The sequence below is a fragment of the Oncorhynchus nerka genome, linkage group LG20 (genome assembly GCF_034236695.1).
Source record: "Oncorhynchus nerka isolate Pitt River linkage group LG20, Oner_Uvic_2.0, whole genome shotgun sequence".
NCBI lineage: Eukaryota > Metazoa > Chordata > Actinopteri > Salmoniformes > Salmonidae > Oncorhynchus > Oncorhynchus nerka.
The window spans coordinates 74,015,973-74,036,577 of NC_088415.1; the positions used below are offsets into that span (position 1 = coordinate 74,015,973).

At 42.4% G+C, this 20,605-nt stretch overlaps 1 protein-coding gene across 7 annotated transcripts in view; it reads left to right on the forward strand.

Moving 5' to 3' along the window:
- Positions 1-20,605, forward strand: part of rasal2 (RAS protein activator like 2) — a 101,226-nt gene that overhangs the window by 7,080 nt on the left and 73,541 nt on the right. For 4 of the 7 annotated variants that reach the window (XM_029623745.2, XM_029623748.2, XM_029623747.2 and 1 more), the window contains exon 1: positions 17,256-18,048. The exons of 2 other annotated variants lie outside the window; for them this stretch is intronic. In XM_029623745.2, the coding sequence (XP_029479605.2) occupies positions 17,529-18,048 (520 nt within the window). In that variant the 5' untranslated portion in view covers positions 17,256-17,528. Of the gene's footprint in view, positions 1-17,255; positions 18,049-20,605 lie in introns of those variants that run through there. One more of the 7 variants, XM_029623751.2, reaches the window with a different exon arrangement.

Sequence of the window (20,605 nt, forward strand, 5' to 3'; positions counted from 1 at the left end):
ACCAAACAGTTTGAACTTCTAACTTTAAAAAATTAACCTCTCCAGAAATAAGTCTCTCACTGTTGCCGCCTGCTATCGACCCCCCCCCCCCTCCGCTCCCCAGCTGTGCCCGGACACCATTTGTGAATTGATCGCCCCCCATCTAGCTTCAGAGTTCGTTCTGTTAGGTGACCTAAACTGGGATATGCTTAACACCCCGGCAGTCCTACAATCTAAGCTAGATGCCCTCAATCTCACATAAATCATCAAGGAACCCTCCAGGTACAACCCTAAATCCGTAAACATGGGCACCCTCACAGACATTATCCTGACCAACTTGCTGTCCAAATACACATCCGCTGTTTTCAATCAGGATCTCAGCGATCACTGCCTCATTGCCTGTATCCACTATGGGTCCGCGGTCAAATGACCATCCCTCTACACTGTCAAATGCTCCCTATAACACTTCTGCGAGCAGGCCTTTCTAATCGACCTGGCCCGGGTATCCTGGAAGGATATTGACCTCATCCCGTCAGTCGAGGATGCCTGGTCATTATTTAAAAGTAATTTCCTCACCATCTTAGATAAGCATGCCCCGTTCAAAAAATGCAGAACTAAGAACAGATATAGCCCTTGGTTCACTCCAGACCTCACTGCCCTTGACCAGCACAAAAACATCCTGTGGCGGACTGGAATAGCATCGAATAGTCCCCACGATATGCAACTGTTCAGGAAAGCAAAGGCTAACTTTTTCAAGCAGAAATTCGCATCCTGTAGCTCGAACTCCAAAACGTTTTGGGACACTGTAAATTCCATGGAGAATAAGAGCACCTCCTCCCAGCTGGAGGCTAGGTAACACGGTCACCACTGATAAATCCATGATAATCGAAAATTTCAATAAGCATTTCTCAACGGCTGGCCAAAGCCTTCCTCCTGGCTACTCCAACCCCGGCCAACAGTTCTGCCTCCCCCGCAGCTACTCGCCCAAGCCTCCCCAGCTTCTCCTTCACCCAAATCCAGACAGCAGATGTTCTGAAAGAGCTGCAAAACCTGTACAAATCAGCTGGGCTAGACAATCTGGACCCTCTCTTTCTAAAACTATCTGCCGCCATTGTTGCAACCCCTATTACCAGCCTGTTCAACCTCTCTTTCATATCGTCCGAGATCCCTAAAGATTGGAAAGCTGCCGCTGTCATCCCCCTCTTCAAAGGGTGTGACACCCTAGACCCAAACTGTTACAGACCTATATCCATCCTGCCCTGCCCTACCTATCTAAAGTCTTCGAAAGCCAAGTTAATAAACAGATCACTGACCATTTCAAATCCCACCGCACCTTCTCCGCTGTGCAATCTGGTTTTTGAGCTGGTCACAGGTGCACCTCAGCCATGCTCAAGGTACTAAACGATATCATAACCGCCATCGATAAAAGACAGTACTGTGCAGCCGTCTTCATCGACCTGGCCAAGGCTTTCGACTCTGTCAGTCACCGTATTCTGATCGGCAGACTCAATAGCCTTGGTTTTTCTAATGACTGCCTCGCCTGGTTCACAAACTACTTTTCCGATAGAGTTCAGTGTGTCAAATCGGAGGGCATGTTGTCCGGACCTCTGGCTGTCTCTATGGGGGTACCACAGGGTTCAATTCTCGGGCCGACTCTTTTCTCTGTATATATCAATGATGTCGCTCTTGCTGCGGGAGATTCCCTGATCCACCTCTACGCAGACGACACCATTCTGTATACATCTGGCCCTTCCTTGGACACTGTGCTAACTAACCTCCAAATGCCATACAACACTCCTTCCGTGGCCTCCAACTGCTCTTAAACGCTAGTAAAACCAAATGCATGCTTTTCAACCGTTCGCTGCCCGCACCCACCCGCCCGACTAGCATCATCACCCTGGACGGTTCCAACCTAGAATATGTGGACAACTATAAATACCTAGGTGTCTGGCTAGACTGTAAACTCTCCTTCCAGACTCACATTAAACATCTCCAATCCAAAATCAAATCTAGAATTGGCTTTCTATTTCGCAACAAAGCCTCCTTCACTCACGCCGCAAAACTTACCCTAGTAAAACTGACTATCCTACCGATCCTCGACTTCGGCGATGTCATCTACAAAATAGCTTCCAACACTCTACTCAGCATACTGGATGCAGTCTATCACAGTGCCATCCGTTTTGTTACCAAATCACCTTATACCACCCACCACTGCGACCTGTATGCTCTAGTCGGCTGGCCCTCGCTACATATTCGTCGCCAGACCCACTGGCTCCAGGTGATCTATAAGTCTATGCTAGGTAAAGCTCCGCCTTATCTCAGTTCACTGGTCACGATAACAACACCCACCCGTAGCACACGTTCCAGCAGGTATATCTCACTGATCATCCCCAAAGCCAACACCTCGTTTGGCCGCCTTCCCTTCCAGTTCTCTGCTGCCAGTGACTGGAACGAATTGCAAAAATTGCTGAAGTTGGAGACTTATTTCCTTCACCAACTTTAAACATCAGCTAACCGATCGCTACAGCTGTACATAGTCCATCTGTAAATAGCCCACCCAATCTACCTACCTCATCCCCATACTGTTTTTATTTGATGTACTTTTCTGCTCTTTTGCACACCAGTATCTCTACTTGCACATCATCATCTGCTCATTTATCACTCCAGTGTTAATCTGCTAAATTGTCGTTATTAGCTCCTATGGCCTATTTATTGCCTACCTCCTCATGCCTTTTGCACACACTGTATATAGACATTTCCTACTGTGTCATTGACTGTTATTGTGTTATTGGCTTGTTTATTGGTTACTCCATGTGTAACTCTGTTGTTGTCTGTGTCACACTGCTTTGCTTTATCTTGGCCAGGTCGCAGTTGCAAATGAGAACTTGTTCTCAACTAGCTTACCTGGTTAAATAAAGGTGAAAAAAAAAAAACAGCCTCAACATGGCCAGAAACAAAGGACTTTCTTCTGAAACTCGTCAGTCTGTTCTTGTTCTGAGAAATGAAGGCTACTCCATGCGAGAAATTGCCATGAAACTGAAGATCTCGTACAACTCTGTACTGGGGTGGCAGGTAGCCTAGTGGTTAGAGCATTGAACTAGTAACTAGGTTGCAAGATCGAATCCCTGAGCTGACAAGGTAAAAATCTGTCGTTCTGCCCCTGAACAAGGCAGTTAAACCACTGTTCCTAGACCAGTTAACCCACTGTTCCTAGGCCTTCATTGAAAATAAGAATTTCTTCTTAATTTACTTGCCTAGTTAAATAAAGGTATAAAATAAAACTCCCTTCACAGAACAGTGCTAACTGTCTCTAACCAGAATAGAAAGAGGAGTGGGAGGCCCTGGTGCACAACTGAGAAAGAAGACAAGTACATTAGTGTCTAGTTTGAGAAACGGACGCCTTACGGACGCCTTAAGTCCTCAACTGGCAGCTTCATTAAATAGTACCCACAAAACACCAGTCTCAACATCAGCAGTGAAGAGATGACTGGGATGCTGGCCTTCTAGGCAGAGTTGCAAAGAAAAAGCCATATCTCTGACTGGCCAATAAAAATAAAAGATAATAAGATAAGATAAGGCAAAATAACACAAACTGGACAGAGGAAGATTGGAAAAAAGTGTTGTGGACAGACTAATCTAAGTTTGAGGTGTTTGGATCCCAAAGAACATTCGTGTGATGCAGAACAAATGAAAAGATGCTGGAGGAGTGCTTGACGCCATCTGTCATGATGGAGGCAATGTGATGGTCTGGGGGTTCTTTGGGGGTGGTAAAGTGGGATAATTGTACAGGGTAAAAGGTATCTTGAAGAAGGAAGACTATCACTCCATTTTGCAACACCATGTCATACTCTGTGGAATGTGCTTAATTAGAGGCAATTTCCTCCTACAACAGGACAATGACTCAGTACAGCTACAAACTATGCAAGAACTATTTAGGGAAGAACAGTCAGCTGGTATTCTGTCTGTAATGGAGTAGCCAGTCACTGGATCTCAACCCTATTGAGCTGTTGTGGGAGCAGCTTGTCTGTATGGTACTTAAGAAGTGCCAATCCAATTTGTGGGAGGTGCTTCAGGAAGCATGGGGTGAAATCTCTTCAGATTACTTCAACAAATTGACAACTAGAATGTCAAATGTCTGCAAGGCTGTAATTGCAGCAAATGGAAGATTCTTTGACGAAAGCCAAGTTTGAAGGACACAATAATTATTTCAATTAAAAATCATTATTTATAACCTTGTCAACATCTTGACTATATTTCCTATTCATTTTGCTACTCATTTTATGTATGTTTTCATGGAAAACAAGGACATTTCTAAGTGACCCCAAACCTTTGAACTGTAGTGTATTTTGAAACTTATTTCGAGCTGTTTTAAAAATGATTAAAAAACGAATAAAAAACCTAGGCCTATCTTTGGCTTTCTGAAAGTAGGGTATAAGATAATAGACAAGCAAAGTATAAAGGGGAAACATCTCTATGTACATTTCATCTTCATACTATCACAATCATTAAAATAGAAGCAAACACACACAACATATTCATATCCTATATATCGTTGATTAGGCTATACATTTAATGAAAGATTCCACATCAAATTATACCATGCCAGGTTGGACAGGATTGGTGCGTTGTCCATTTGACACATTAGTGCATTATAGGCTTCAGAGCCAGAACAACCTTGTCGACTGCTGTTGCATAATTAATGAATAGTCAGACATATCCACCCTTTTTTTTTAAATACACATTTATTTAATAGTAAGCAATGAAAATGTGTGTTGTATAAAAGAAAGTCCACATATCTAACCATTTATATTTTTTTTACTATGGTAAAAATGGAACTCAGGTGCCATAGCCAATAGGCTAGCACTTCTACACCCACATGCATCTAGCAGATTCGCTGCTCGAGCATCGAACGACAGTTAGAAAAAAGAGATGAAGACAGACATCAATTAGCAAAACAATTGCTTTTAATCCTTAGTAAACACTCCCGCTATTAGTTCAAGTTTATCTTCCTGAAAATTAAGTAAATACAAATAAATAAATGAATATAGGCCTATTTAAAAATATAAAAAGTTTTCTTGGCAGTCTTCATCCATAACTGTCAGTTTTTCAATTACCATCACAGCCCTAATTGAATGTGTCAACAGTTGAGTACGTAGGTGAGCTTTAGATGTATTTATTTTTTGGTCTGGAGAACTTGAGTTTTAGCCTAGCCTAGCTATAGTGAATAGTCTGATTGTACTGTGGCTCATGGACAGCAGTAGCCCTGTCTCTGACTTCCAGCACTCTTCGGACGTTTGCCACTTCCCTTCTCTCCCCTGCCTGTTTCAAGTGACTTGCCTGAGCTGTGATGTAAGCAGACAACTCTGTGAATGACCTCAGTGGCCAGGATTCCAGAGCAACAGGCACCAGTGTTCCAACGTCACTGCGTTCCAATGCTGAAATAACTCTATACAAATGCCGACTGGCTGATCCCAGTGTAACCATAAGCAAAGTAACCTACATTCTGAGTAAAGTCATTATAAAATCAAATAAATGTAATAGCCTAGGTGACATTCTCGCTTAAGTTGGTTGACGGCTGAAAAACTGTGATTCTGGGGAATAACTGGACTTTTATGCTATTTAGCCATTTTTGTTAAATGAGTAGCTACCCCATGTTTAGCCCAGCGTTTCCCAAACTCGGTGCACGTTTTGGTTTTAGCCCGAACACTACACAGCTGAATCAAATTATCAAAACGTAATGATTTGGGTAAAAACCAAAACGTCCACCCCTTGGGGTCCCAAGGACTGAGTTTGGCCACAGTGTAATGGGCAGAATGGCAAGGTATGGTAGAACGATTATGCCTTTTAGTTCTTGCATGTGGACTGAGCTGCCAAATGTAGTTCTATTTAGGCTGAAAGACTGGTTGTCATGGCTGCCTCTCATAGGGCACTCAGGGTCACCGTAGCAGCTGTCAACAATTTCTTCAATTAGGCTAGTAAACACTCAGAACAAGAACAATTACAATTTCCAGTTATGGGAACACATGTTGTTAAAGTAGCCTAGATTTCAGATTCTAGGCCTATGCGTTTAGTTTGTGTAACTCCATCCAATTGCCGTCCCTGAATCTCAAACAGCACCATATGGATTAGGATGAGTTAGTAAGGATTTGTGGTGCCCTGCCTAAATCCTTTGGAAAAAGTGCATTAACCAGAGAAAGGGTATTGCACATAAGCCTATTAAAGGTTGACTGAAGACCGAGGAAAGGGTTTATCTGTTAGTAACTGATATTGACAGGAATATTCATCCATTCTCATATTCAATTCATCCAAGCCTCATTTGAGGAAGAACGTATAGGCTTTGAAGTGAATTACTACAATAACATCTAGCTGTAGTTTAGGCTTAATACAGATTTATTTTAGAATCCCTCTCTTCTAACAATGCATTGTTTTGTTATTTACCTACCCATCTTATCGGTTTAAACAATGGTTTAAATCAAGGGAATGAAACTGAACTCGTAAACCAATCACATTTCTGCCAGCTTGTTGTCTGTAGTTTGTCCTCAGTAATTCACATGTTGTCCATAGAGGAGCTATTTGCCCATATGGCCTTCTGTTTTTAGACTGAGTTGTATTCCTATTCATAGAAGACCAGTGGTCGATGAACTCCATGAGTATGAATGCAGAAAAGGGCAGGTATCTACAGATCCTCCACCCTTTCCTTCGACACAGACTAGTTGGCTGCAAGACAACATTCTGGGATTACAGGCGTTACCTGAAAACACAGGAAGTCCCCATCCTGTTTTTGATCTAATTCCAGGTCTTTGAAGGATAAGCTTAAATGTTTTTGTCTTAGTTCTGATATCAAATGAACATAGCCTACAGTAAGTTAGCCTACAGTAAGTTGGCCTATACCTGGGCAGCATTGCACATTTCTGAGATAAATCTACCATTTGCTTCTGAATCACCTTTTCTTTGTCCTCCATCGGTGTCAATGCAAGTGAAAACTCAAAGGTTCCGGTTTGTCACACACCACACAGAGTGCTGTCTGCGTCAATGATAGATGTCATGTGGCTATGCGGGTGTAGGTCATTATTTGACTGAGGTAAAAATGTTATGAAAGATCCCTCTATGTAAAGCTGCAACGTGAGCAGTGTTTAGGGTGAAGTGTACAAGAGAAGCGTTAGTATCCCAGGATCTACCTAATCAAGCTACTGCATGGAAGCCTCAATCCTTTGCCCTGATTCATCTTCACAGTTCCAAAGGTGTTTGAAACAGACAGGAGAGATGAAATGGCTCTCGACCCGTTCATTCAATACAGCCTGTCATATAAATTAATCATCCAGTCAGTTATTACATTTTGTCTTTAACAATGACTGAATAACTGTCTACCCACACTCTCCATTCTGTGCATTCAATGCATTTAAATTAAAAACAACCTCCTGGTATCCTAGAACCTAAGCTGTCATATTGCTGCAATATGGATATACAATTGACATACATGATATTGGTATCACCTGCTGGTCAAAAGTAGTGCATTATAAAATGTATAGGGTGCCATACTGCCACTTGGGACCTGAGGTCTGCTAAGGTTGAATCAGGGTAGCATTTGACATGTTAGTCAATTAGCAGATGCTCGTATCCAGAGCGACTTAGTTAGTGAACTCATCTGAAGACTGCTAGGTGGGACAACCACATATCTCAGTCATACTAAAGTGCATTTTTCCTCAATCAAGTAGTTATCAGCAAAGTCACTGCTAGTAGGACACAATATGTCACAAAATACATTTCTATCTAGATCTACATTACCGGTCAAAAGTTGTAACACCTACTCATTCAAGGGTTTTTCTTTGATTCTACAATCAATCAATCAAATTTATTCATAAAGCCCTTTTTACCTCAGCCGATGTCACAAAGTGCTGTACAGAAACCCAACCTAAAACCCCAAACAGCAAGCAATGCAGATGTAGAAGCACGGTGGCTAGGAAAAACTCCCTAGAAATACAGGAACCTAGGAAGAAACCTAGAGAAGAACCAGACTCTGAGGGGTGGCCAGTCCTCTTCTGGCTGTGCCGGGTGGAGATTAGAACAGAGCATGGCCAAGATGTTCAAACGTTCATAGATGACCAGCAGGGTCAGATAATAATAATCACAGTGGTTGTAGAGGGTGCAACAGGTCAGCACCTCAGGAGAAAATGTCAGTTGGATTTTCAAACCCCATCATTAGTGAAGACATCAAAACTATGAAATAACACACATGGAATCATGTAGTAACCAAAAAAAGTGTTAAACAAATCAAAATATATTTGGGATTATTCAAATTATTTCATTGAATTGAATCAAGATTGAATCCCCGAGCTGACAAGGTAGAAATCTGTCGTTCTGCCCCTGAACAAGGCAGTTAACCCACCGTTCCTAGACCGTCATTGAAAATAAGAACGTGTTCTTAACTGACTTGCTTCGTTAAATAAAGGTTAAAAAAAATACTGACTACCGATTTATGAAAACTTGAAATCGGCCCTAATTAATCGGCCATTCCGATTAATCGGTTGACCTCTAATCCTACTACTGATGAAAGAAACTCCTAGCTAAGAATACATCCACATCTTCCTTTTCCACTACTTTGTGCATGTTTTGTTGAAAAAATTACAAGCCCAGGCACTGGTAAATATTATGACATGATATAATCCGCCTGGAAACATTTCCTCTTTGTGAGTTATTTACGCTGACTGTTTCATTCTAAGCATAAAATTACTGATAATGTTTTTTCAATTGCACATCAACCCTCGGTGCTCTGCAAGGCGAAGGAGGCTTGCCAAGACCGAGTGAGGCAGAAATAAATGGCTGTTGAAAATCCTGCTTAAGGGTCAGGAGTGCAGGGAAGGGTGGCTCAATTCAGTTTGTTCAGTAGCAGCAGGCAACTTGGCAACTGAAGCGCTTAAGGATATTTGGCAGTGTATTAGAGCACCATCTGATCGTATGGTAGGAGCCTGTTCAACAGGGCCAGGTGATAACCTCTACGGCTGTCTGCAGCTTTTCTGATCAAATCAAATGTATTTATATAGCCCATCTTACATCAGCTGATATCTCAAAGTGCTGTACAGAAACCCAGCCTAAACCCCCAAACAGCGAGCAATGCAGGTGTAGAAGCAATAGATTCATCTTGAATTGGGCCTGTGGGAGTCTGCCTTGTCTCTTTCAGCTTATTTACACATTACACACCATACAGGGATGTATAAGCCTAGTGTCTACATGGAGGATTGGATCTTGTTTTTATTTTCAGGATTGGATCTTGTGACCTAATCTGTTTAGGGCCAGAGGATCCCTATCATCAAAAAATATTTTCAGTACCCTGTCCTTGTCAAGTCACCATCCCATTTGAAATACAAAGTTGTCTGAACCTCTTATTTCTTTGTCCCCTCCTCCTGCCGCTCATTACAAATTGATGAATATAAAATTGTATTTGATAACATAATATAGTTCTAACATTTATTGGTAGACCGCTAATAGGCTAGATATGAACCTCACACCATGGTTGTGCTTCATTGTGAGGATAGAAACCCTCCTCTCTAGGAGAGAGGAGACATGGTTCATTGGTCATCTTCAACAAAGGAGAGAAATGCTCCCTGAACTGGAAGATCAGTCCTCTCTCCATTGCCAAGCCAAGGTCAGTGCTGCAAAAGTTGTGCTATCTAGAAACAAGAGGCAAATGCAGCTGAATAGCACCATAATGGGTTTGAAATGTTTGTTTTTTTGTGCGTGCAGAAGAGCGATGGGGAGATTAGGGGCTCGATTCAATCCGTATCGCAGAAGTTCAGCACTACAGCTTGATTATAAATTTAAAGGCAATGATGCAGCGTTCCCGGGAAACGCTGCATATGTCAGCTCAATCTGAAATGACCTTTCAATCGCGCTATAGCACTGAACTTCCGCGACATGGATTGAATCGAGTCCTAAGCCTACGTCTAGCATTGTATGACCAACCACCTTACAGTTGCTCGGCAGAGCGGAGGAGGAAATGGAAAGTTCCCTGTTTTCATCCGTCCCACTCCAGCTTGCTGCATGTGGCAGCCATGCTGTCATGAGGGGGTTGGGATGGGGGACAGAGGCAGGATATCCCCTCCGAAACAAAACAAGAAACTAACCTGTGCTGTTCAAAAATAAATGTTTGTCTATTTCAGGCTTTTGTCCCCCTGGTGAGTGGAAAAACACATGGGTTAGGAACTAAGGCTGCTCATGTGTTAAGAAGTTCAGACTTCAGCTAGTTTTGTGTACCGATTGAGTTGGTTTTCTCAGACCACTTTTAAAAAAAATTGTTGTCCCTTCTGTGTAGGCTAGCTGTTGAATTCCAGTGGTGGGATAATTATTATATATATGTAACTATATATGCAACTATTTAGGGTTATTATAACAGCATCAAGCCATTTTTCCTCTCATGAAGGGAAATAATTGAACGACTCTTGGCTGGTTGTGGTGTCAAATACCATAACCCTGGAACATTGAACACTGCCAGACACAGTTCCCTAGTCGTTATAGTTCTGCCCGCCAGCTCCAGACAGAGGCTGTCTCCCAAATGGCAACCTATTTCCTTATATAGTGCATTAAATAGGGAATAGGGTGCCATTTTGGAATGCAGGCGCCGTAGTATTTTGAGGGGAACTTTTCAAGACCTTGTCCCCATAAACTTAGGGTCCTATAAAATCCGTTTTTTTTTCTGGTTTTGTTTTTCCAGGTTTCCGATTTATCATTCTGTCAGGTAGGTATAGGCTACTTTGTAGTTAACATTTAATTGGGAAGGGTTTTGGGAATGACTTAACAACTACCAGAAGACAGTTGTCATACATTTGCATCATCGCTAATGCCTACACAAAGTGGTGGACAAACTGGGGCTTTCCTGTGCTGTTGCCTCTTCAGAAAGTTGAAAGAAAATACAAATCACTCACTGACACATTTTGTCATGTCTTTTGATAATCTAAAGCAAATTAATACATTTTCTAATAAATTCAATACATTTAGTTGATTTCCTACTAAGTTCAGTACATCTTTGAAATCTGTTTTAATGTCTGGATTCTGTGATTCCACATATTTTATAGGGCCCTGTAAACCCCCCCTCCTTCCTCCCTTCATGGTCTGATTTATTGCCCTCTTAATGGCAAAGTGCTATTTTTAGATCAGGGGGATGTTCATGCTCTCTTATGTCCTGAGTCCAGTCCTGATTTCCGCCAGGACAGGGACAAATAAAGACGACAAAGTGGCCATTGGAAAAAGCCATTCCGGAGGCCCAATGTCATTTTTCCTGTGCTCGGGATCGGAGACACTATGTTCCCATACGTCACAGTGGCAGCAGCCAGAGCCTCCGGAAGATGAGTTATGGGACTGGAATAGTAAATCAGTCTGTAACCGTTATCAGGCAACAACTGTCAACAGAACAGGTTGCTGTCTCTCACTAGAGATTCTCACGCTACCCCTCACGCTGTCTCTCTCTCTCTCTCTCTCGCTTCCATTCTATTAACTTCCTGCCACTGCTCTTATACCCATTTTTAGAGGGGTTATTTTTATGCCTGCCATTTTCATTTCCCTGTGGTGTTGAGCATTGGAGGTGAATGATTTCATATTCCAGGTGTTGGTAGTAATGAGGTTCGAATGTGTGCTGTCCAAACCAAAGGCCATCTGAACACTTGCCATTACAGATATCTTGCTCGATTGGTTATGTCTGGGGTGAGCTCTACTAACTTGAAAAGATGATGTGATGCTTCTTTGTGCTTACATTTTCACATCGTTTGCCAGCCTATGTAAATTGAGTGACTCTTCATGGAAACGAGTTCAACGTGAATAGAAGTGCTTGTAGCCTATGTGTAAGGGAAAGGGGGCTACCTAGTCAGTTGTACACCTTAATGCGTTCCACTGAAATGTGTTTTCCGCACTTAACCCAACCTCTCTGAATTGCGTGGGGGGGAGGGGCTCCGTAATCGAAATCCACATCTTCGGCGCTCGGATAACGGTGGGTTAACGGCCTTGCTCAGGGGCAGAAAGACAGATATTTACCTTGTCAGCTCGGGGATTCGATCCAGCAACCTTTCTGATACTGGCCCAATGCTCTAGGGGATTAGAAAGTGATTAGCTATTAAGGTAGGTGTTTGATGATCTTTAGGCCTATATATACACTGAGTGCACAAAGCATTATGCTCTTTCCATAACAGACTGACTAGGTGACCTTACTGACTAGGTGACCTCAAATCAAACTATTTGTCACATGTGCCAAATACATCAAGTGTAGACCTTACCATGGAATGCTTACTTACAAGCCCTTAACCAACAGTGCAGTTCAAGAAGAGTTTAAGAAAAATGTTTACCAAATAAACTAAAGTACAAAAATAAGTAACACAATAACAAAACAATAAAGAGGCTATGTACAGGGGGTAACGAGTCAGTGTACGGGGTTACAGGTTAGTTGAGGTAATTTATATATACAGTGGGGCAAAAAAGTATTTAGTCAGCCACCAATTGTGCAAGTTCTCCCACTTAAAAAGATGAGGCCTGTAATTTTCATCATAGGTACACTTCAACTATGACAGACAAAATGAAAAAAAAAATCCAGAAAATCACATTGTAGGATTTTTTATTAATTTATTTGCAAATTATGGTGGAAAATAAGTATTTGGTCAATAACAAAAGTTTATCTCAATACTTTGTTATATACCCTTTGTTGGCAATGACAGAGGTCAAATGTTTTCTGTAAGTCTTCACAAGGTTTTCACACACTGTTGCTGGTATTTTGGCCCATTCCTCCATGCAGATCTCCTCTAGAGCAGTGATGCTTTGGGGCTGTTGCTGGGCAACACGGACTTTCAACTCCCTCCAAAGATTTTCTAAGGGGTTGAGATCTGGAGACTGTCTAGGCCACTCCAGGACCTTGAAATGCTTCTTACGAAGCCACTCCTTCGTTGCCCGGGCGGTGTGTTTGGGATCATTGTCATGATGAAAAACCCAGCCACGTTTCATCTTCAATGCCCTTGCTGATGGAAGGAGGTTTTCACTCAAAATCTCACGATACATGGCCCCATTCATTCTTTCCTTTACACTGATCAGTCGTCCTGGTCCCTTTGCAGAAAAACAGCCCCAAAGCATGATGTTTCCACCCCCATGCTTCACAGTAAGTATGGTGTTCTTTGGATGCAACTCAGCATTCTTTGTCCTCCAAACACGACAAGTTGAGTTTTTACCAAAAAGTTATATTTTGGTTTCATCTGACCATATGACATTCTCCCAATCTTCTTCTGGATCATCCAAATGCTCTCTAGTAAACTTCAGACGGGCCTGGACATGTATTGGCTTAAGCAGGGGGACACATCTGGCACTGCAGGATTTGAGTCCCTGGCGGCGTAGTGTGTTACTGATGGTAGGCTTTGTTACTTTGAGATATTGCGTGGAGCCCCAGGCCGAGGGAGATTATCAGTGATCTTGTATGTCTTCCATTTCCTAATAATTGCTCCCACAGTTGATTTCTTCAAACCAAGCTGCTTACCTATTGCAGATTCAGTCTTCCCAGCCGGGAGCAGGTCTACAATTTTGTTTCAGTTGTCCTTTGACAGCTCTTTGGTCTTGGCCATAGTGGAGTTTGGAGTGTGACTGTTTGAGGTTGTGGACAGGTGTCTTTTATACTGATAACAAGTTCAAACAGGTGCCATTAATACAGGTAACGAGTGGAGGACAGAGGAGCCTCTTAAAGAAGAAGTTACAGGTCTGTGAGAGCCAGAAATCTTGCTTGTTTGTAGGTGACCATATACTTATTTTCCACAATTTGCAAATAAATTCATAAAAAATCACACAATGTGATTTTCTGGATTTTTTTTCTTTTCATTTTGTCTGTCATAGTTGAAAATGGATGCAAATTACAGGCCTCTCATCTTTTTAAGTGGGAGAACTTGCACAATTGGTGGCTGACTAAATACTTTTTTGCCCCACTGTATAGGTGGGGGTGAAATGACTATGCATAGATAATAAACAAACAGCAAGTAGCAGCATTGTACAGGGGCGGGGTCAATGTAATAGTCCGGTGGCCATTTGATTAATTGTTCAGCAGTCTTATGGCTTGGTGGTAGAAGCTGTTAAGGAGCCTTTTGGACCTAGACTTGGTGCTCCGGTACTGCTTCCCATGCGGGAGCAGAGAAAACAATCTATCATTTGGGTGACTGGAGTCTGACAATTTTATGTACTTTCCTCTCACACCGCCTATTATATAGGTCCTGGATGGCAGGAAGCTTGGCCCTTAAAGCTTAAAGCCACTTCAATTGGAAGCATTGGAGTCAACACGGGCCAGCATCCCTGTGGAATGCTTTAGTCACCTTGTAGAGGTGACGAATTGAGGCAGTTCTGGGGTTAAAAGGGTGTGCAACTCAATATTAGGAAGGTGTTCCTAATGTTTTGTCCACTCAGTGTGTGTATGTATGTGTATATATATCTCTCTCTCTCATATATATATATATATATATATGAACAAAATAATAAATGCAACATGTAAGGTGTTTGTCCTATGAGCTGAAATAAAAGAAAATTAATGGCGCAGCAGTCTAAGGCACTGCATCTCAGTGCTAGTGGCATCACTTCAGACACTGGTTCGATTCCAGGCTGTATCACAACCGGCCATAATTGGGAGTCCCATAAGGCGGCGCACAATTGGCCCAGTGTCGTACGGGTTTGGCCGCGGTAGGCCGTCATTGCAAATAAGAATTTGTTCTTAACTGACTTGCCTAGTTAAATAAAGGTTCAATAAAATCCCAGAAATGTTCCATACGCACTAAAAGCTTATTTCTCTCAAATGTTGTGCACAATTATGTTTACATCCCTGTTAGTGAGCATATCTCCTGCTGGGGACAATAAACGACAACTCTAAAATGTGTAGTTTTGTCACACAACACAATGTCACAGATGTCTCAAGTTTTGAGGGAGCTTGCAATTGGCAGAGCTGTTGCCAGAGAATTGGATGTTAATTTCTCTACCATAAGCTGCCTCCAATGTCGTTTTAGAGAATTTGGTAGTACGTCCAACCGGCCTCACAACCTCAGACCATGTGTATGGTGTTGTGTGGGCGAGCGGTTTGCTAATGTCAACAGAGAACCTCACCGCCACAATGGGGTAATGGTATGGCAGGTATAAGCTATGGACAACGAACACAATTTATCGATGCCAATTTATATATACCAGAGGACCGTGACGAGATCCTGAGGCCCTTTGTGAGGCACATTTAAAAAAAAACATTTTTTTTAAGGTATCTGTGATCTGCATTCCCAGTCATGTGAAAATCCATAGATTAGGGACTGATTTCTTCATATGAACTGTAATTCATTAAAATCGTTTAAATTGTTGCATGTAGCATTTATATTTGTGTTCAGTATATATATTTACTTAGGAACATCGCTGCTTTGGTAGCAAAGGCCATGAATAAAATATCCCAAAAATACCAAACTGTTCTCCAGCTCATTCCACCTATATACTGTATATTTGCAGTCCTGTTGTTCAAAGCTGTTTCTACAGGATAGTCTCAGACCATCACTGTCAATGAAGGAGGGGCTGTAACACCACAGGAGTCTCTGACAGAGAGGCTGCTATCCTCCCCCCTCAAGTACACAGGAAGCAGTGATGAGGAAATTGTCCATCTCTTACCACTGACTCTTTAAATTCTCACATTCACACTTTGAACACATCCCTAGTGGGACTCCCCTGCTCTGCATCTTAGGCTTTTGGTTTCTCAGCACAGCAGTCAGCACTGACCTAGATGTGATGAATAATGGTGACTGTTGCTCAGCTTTGCCACCTGGTTACCGTCTTATTGCACGACACAAGCATGTGGGTCACATGGACTCCGTGCCCCGACCCTATTCCCTATATGGTGCACTCCTTTTGACAAGGGCACATAAGGATCTGGTCAAAAGTAGTGCACAAAGGAAATAGTGAGCCATTTGAGACAGCCATGCTTTTCTTTCTTTTAAAACTAAAGCAGTCTTGCTGTGGTGGTTTTCAAGTTGCGCTGGATCCTGCCATCCCTGCCCCTGATAGTGATGCGCACTCTAATAAGCCCTGATGACCAAGGCAAAATGAGGTGCTATGGCCTGTAGCCAGCATAGCCCCCAGTGGGACAACTCTCCCATTTCCTCTCTGATCACAGAGGACTGGGGCCCAGCTAGGGCACCGCATTTAAGAGGACCCATGCATATTTATGACACCGTGCCATTCCGTTAGAGCAGCCTCCATGTTTTCTGAGGAAAAAAAATACAATTATTTTATATTTTTTATTGTTTGACATAAACGACTGTAAAAACACCAGCAAATACATTTTGGAATTCTCACACATAATAGAGATGTACAGTATGTGATCGTATACAAATGTAAGCAAGGTTTGGAATTATTATGTTTTAGTCAAATCTGATATCTGTTTGGGCTTCTTGCGGTCAATTTGCAATCTAAAAATGTTTTGTAATTACGTTCCATCCTCCTTACCATCCGCTCAACAAGAAATCTGCCAATTTTTCTTTCATTTAATTTTCAGGACCACTTCACTGTGGAATTGCCAGTGCTACACTTTTCACTCTCAACTTGATGAGCATGTGGGTGTATGTGGTTCTTCAGCAGCCATTGACAGACTCCTCATCATGCATACTGTTATGTCCCAGGCGTTAATGGCACCCCCTCTGTGTGACGTGACAATCCATTCATTTTGTCCAAATTACTTACTAAGTCTGCTCTTCATTTTTTTTATTACTTAAATGTCAAAAGGCATGATCATTTTTTTGTTCTAACTCTCAAGTGGTGCTTTGGTTATTTGCGCCAGACAACCTCCAGAGGGGTTTTCAGTTTTCTTTACACTTACATTTTAAATGTGTGACGGACTCCAGTGAATGGCAGAAGAAAAACATTTTAAGTTACACAATTATTTTTTTGTAGCACAGAGATTGCAGAAATATGTTGCTTATGTATGCTCTCTAGACTGTTGCGTTAATATTGTAAGTTACACAATGTACATTTTAATGGCACATCCAATGATTTGAGAAATCTCGCCAAGCCCTTGAGTGTTTGACATCTATGAACAGTTCATATGAGTATCATGGGGCCGTAATGACGATAAACAAACAGTCCTTTCTGTTTTTTTAACGAGCACAAAGACCGGGCTAAAAAAATAAATAATCGGAACTGTTTATACGGAAAACCACAACCTGAGGCCTACAGTATAGTAGCATCTGATTGGACAGGCCTTAAGGAAGCTTACTTATATGTCTGACACCCCACTTCCTCCCAGGAAGGCCACTATCAGCCAGTGAGCAAGATACTGAACTCGCAGACCTTCGACTTATTACTCAACTATAGTTTGAGTGGAACCTGTGGTCTACCTTTTTATTAAAGAGATTTTTTACTCAAGGGTTTGGCGCATTACTACTACTCAAAGAAATGGTCGCTGTTGTAAGTTAAGATCTCACAGCTGTCAACCAACCATCAGGTTGAGCAGCCATTCGCTGGCTTTAATCTGTGTTTTTGCTCACGCAAGATTTGATCTACTGACTCATTGTTTGGATTTGATAATGAGTCTACCGAGAGAGTCTCCAGACCACAGCAGACATTTAAGTCCGAGACCTACTCAGTCTCAATTTGGCATGGATGGTTCTTACCACTGGCACCATTACAGAAAACCCTGGCCGAAGCAGCTTTCCCAGTCCACTCCAGAGAAGGCACTGGACGGTTACGACTGGAGGATTTCTGCCAGGTTGGACAGTAGAGCTCACAGTGCACTGGAACCTATCCACTTCAGGGTGTTGAGTCTCCCCGGAAGGATGACCACCTCCAGCAGTACTACTGGACCTGCGGAGCAGCACAGTGGACAGGAGAGGCTGCGGTCACTGCGCTCCCTGATTCCCTACCACAGGTCTGTATCAGAGCCAGGGGCTGGCAGCAGTACAGACAAGACTGCAGTCAGGAAGGGGCTCTCAGACGGGGAGGATCAAAATGGCCCCTTTGTCCACGGCCTGTTCTCCTCTGTATCGCGGAGGATCAGTAGGATTCTCAACATCAAGGATGAGCCTGACCCTGAGAACCAAGTGCCTGGTAGGAGAGCGCTCCATCTCTCTCTCTGTATGTGTGTGTGCAAGAGAGTAAGAGACCTTCCTTCTGAAGGCGCATCTCATTTGAGTTTACTCTACAGTTTATTTTGAGTGGTGTGTTTTATTTATTAAGTCCAATGCATTACATGAGTAACATGTAACAAAATGATTAGATGACCTAAAGTGTTTTAAAAGGGATTGCAATTATTTTGAAATTGAAATAGCCTAACTGCTGCACCAAGTAATGCTGCACAATTAATCAAATTCACATTGAAATCACAATGTTGACATTGTCAGTATCCATATTGAAAGCGATCCATATCACACGCAATATTTTTGAAACGCCACCCGCTGCGTGTAACGTCCGTTTTTATACTTTACTTATAGTTTTCTTCTCTTGCAGCTGCTTCCCACACACTCCAACTCCCGCCCCGTCACTCAAGCGGCGCAGTTCCTCCTCCCCTCTGTTATATCCTCTTTACAGTGCAGTCGGAAAGTATTCAGACTCCTTCCCTTATTCCACATTTTATTACGTTACAGCCTTATTCTAAAATGGAGTAAATATACATTTTTTTAAATCCTCAATCGACACAATACCCCATAATAACAAAGGGAAACAGGTTTTTAGAAATGTTGGCAAATTTATAAAAAATAATTAAAATAACTTACAGTTGAAGTCAGATGTTTACATACACCTTAGCCAAATGCATTTAAACTAAGTTTTTCACAATTACTGACATTTAATCTTAGTAAAAATTCCCTGTCTTAGGTCTGTTAGGATCACCACTTTATTTTAAGAATGTGAAATGTCAGAATAATAGTATAGCGTGGTTTATTTAAGCTTTTATTTCATCACATTCCCAGTGGGTCAGAAGTTTACATGCACTCAATTAGTATTTGGTAGCATTGCCTTTAAATTGTATAACGTTTCGGGTAGCCTTCCACAAGCTTCCCACAATAAGTTGGGTGAATTTTGGCCCATTCCTCCTGACAGAGCTGGTGTAACTGAGTCAGGTTTGTAGGCCTCCTTGCTCGCACATGCTTTTTCAGTTCTGCCCACAAATGTTCTATAGGATTGAGGTCAGGGCTTTGTGATGGCCACTCCAATACCTTGACTTTGTTGTCATTAAGCCATTTTGCCACAACTTTGGATGTATGCTTGGGGTCATTGTCCATTTGGAAGACCCATTTGCGACCAAGCTTTAACTTCCTGACTGATGTCTTGAGATGTTGCTTCAATATAACCACATGATGCCATCTATTTTGTGAAGTGCACCAGTCCCTCCTGCAGCAAAGCACTCCCACCACGTGATGCTGCCACCCCCTGCTTCACGGTTGGGATGATGTTCTTTGGCTTGCAAGCATCCCCCTTTTTCCTCCAAACATAACAATGGTCATTATGGCCAAACAGTTCTATTTTTGTTTCATCAGACCAGAGGACATTTCTCCAAAAAGTACGATCTTTGTCCCCATGTGCAGCTGCAAACGTAGTCTGGCTTTTTATGGCGGTTTTGGAGCAGTGGCTTCTTCCTTGCTGAGCGGCCTTTCGGGTTATGTTGATATAGGACTCGTTTTACTGTGGATATAGATACTTTTGTACCCGTTTCCTTTGCTGCTGTTCTGGGATTGATCTGCACTTTTCGCACCAAAGTACGTTCATCTCTAGGATGAGCGGTATGACGGCTAGGATGAGCGGTATGATGGCTACGTGGTCCCATGGTGTTTATACTTGCGTACTATTGTTTGTACAGATGAATGTGGTACCTTCAGGCGTTTGGAAATTGCTCACAAGGATGAACCAGACTTTTGGAGGTCTACAATTTTTTTCTGAGTTCTTGGCTGATTTCTTTTGATTTTCCCATGATGTCAAGCAAAGAGGAGACATTTGTGGAGTGGTTGAAGAATGAGTTTTAATGACTCCAACCTAAGTGTATGTAAACTTCCGACTTCAACTGTAGATACGTATTCAGACCCTTTGTTTTGAAACTCAAAATTGAGCTTCGCTGCATCCTGTTTCCATTGATCATCCTTGTTTCCTTGTTTCCATCCATCATCATTGATCATGTTTCTACAACTTGATTGGATGCAACCTGTGGTAAAATCAATTGATTGGATATGATTTGGAAAGGCACACACCTATCTATATAAGGTCCCACAGTTGTCAGAGCAAAAACCAAGCCCTGAGGTCGAAGGAATTGTCCCTAGAACTCAGAGACAGGATTGTGTCGAGGCACAGATCTAGGGAAGGGTACCAACAAATCTCTGCAGCATTGAAGTTCCCCAAGAACGCAGTGGCCTCCATCATTCTTAAATGGAAAAAGTTGGAACCACCGACTCTTCCTAGAGCTGGTCACCCGGCCAAACTGAGCAATCAGGGGAGAAGGTCATTGGTCATGGAGGTGACCAAGAACCCGATGGTCACTCTGACAGAGCTCCAGAGTTCCTCTGTGGCAATGGGATAACCTTTCAGAAGAACAGCCATCTCTGCAGCACTCCACCAATCAGGCCTTTATGGTAGAGTGGCCTGGCGGAGGCCAATCCTCAGTAAAAGGCACATGACA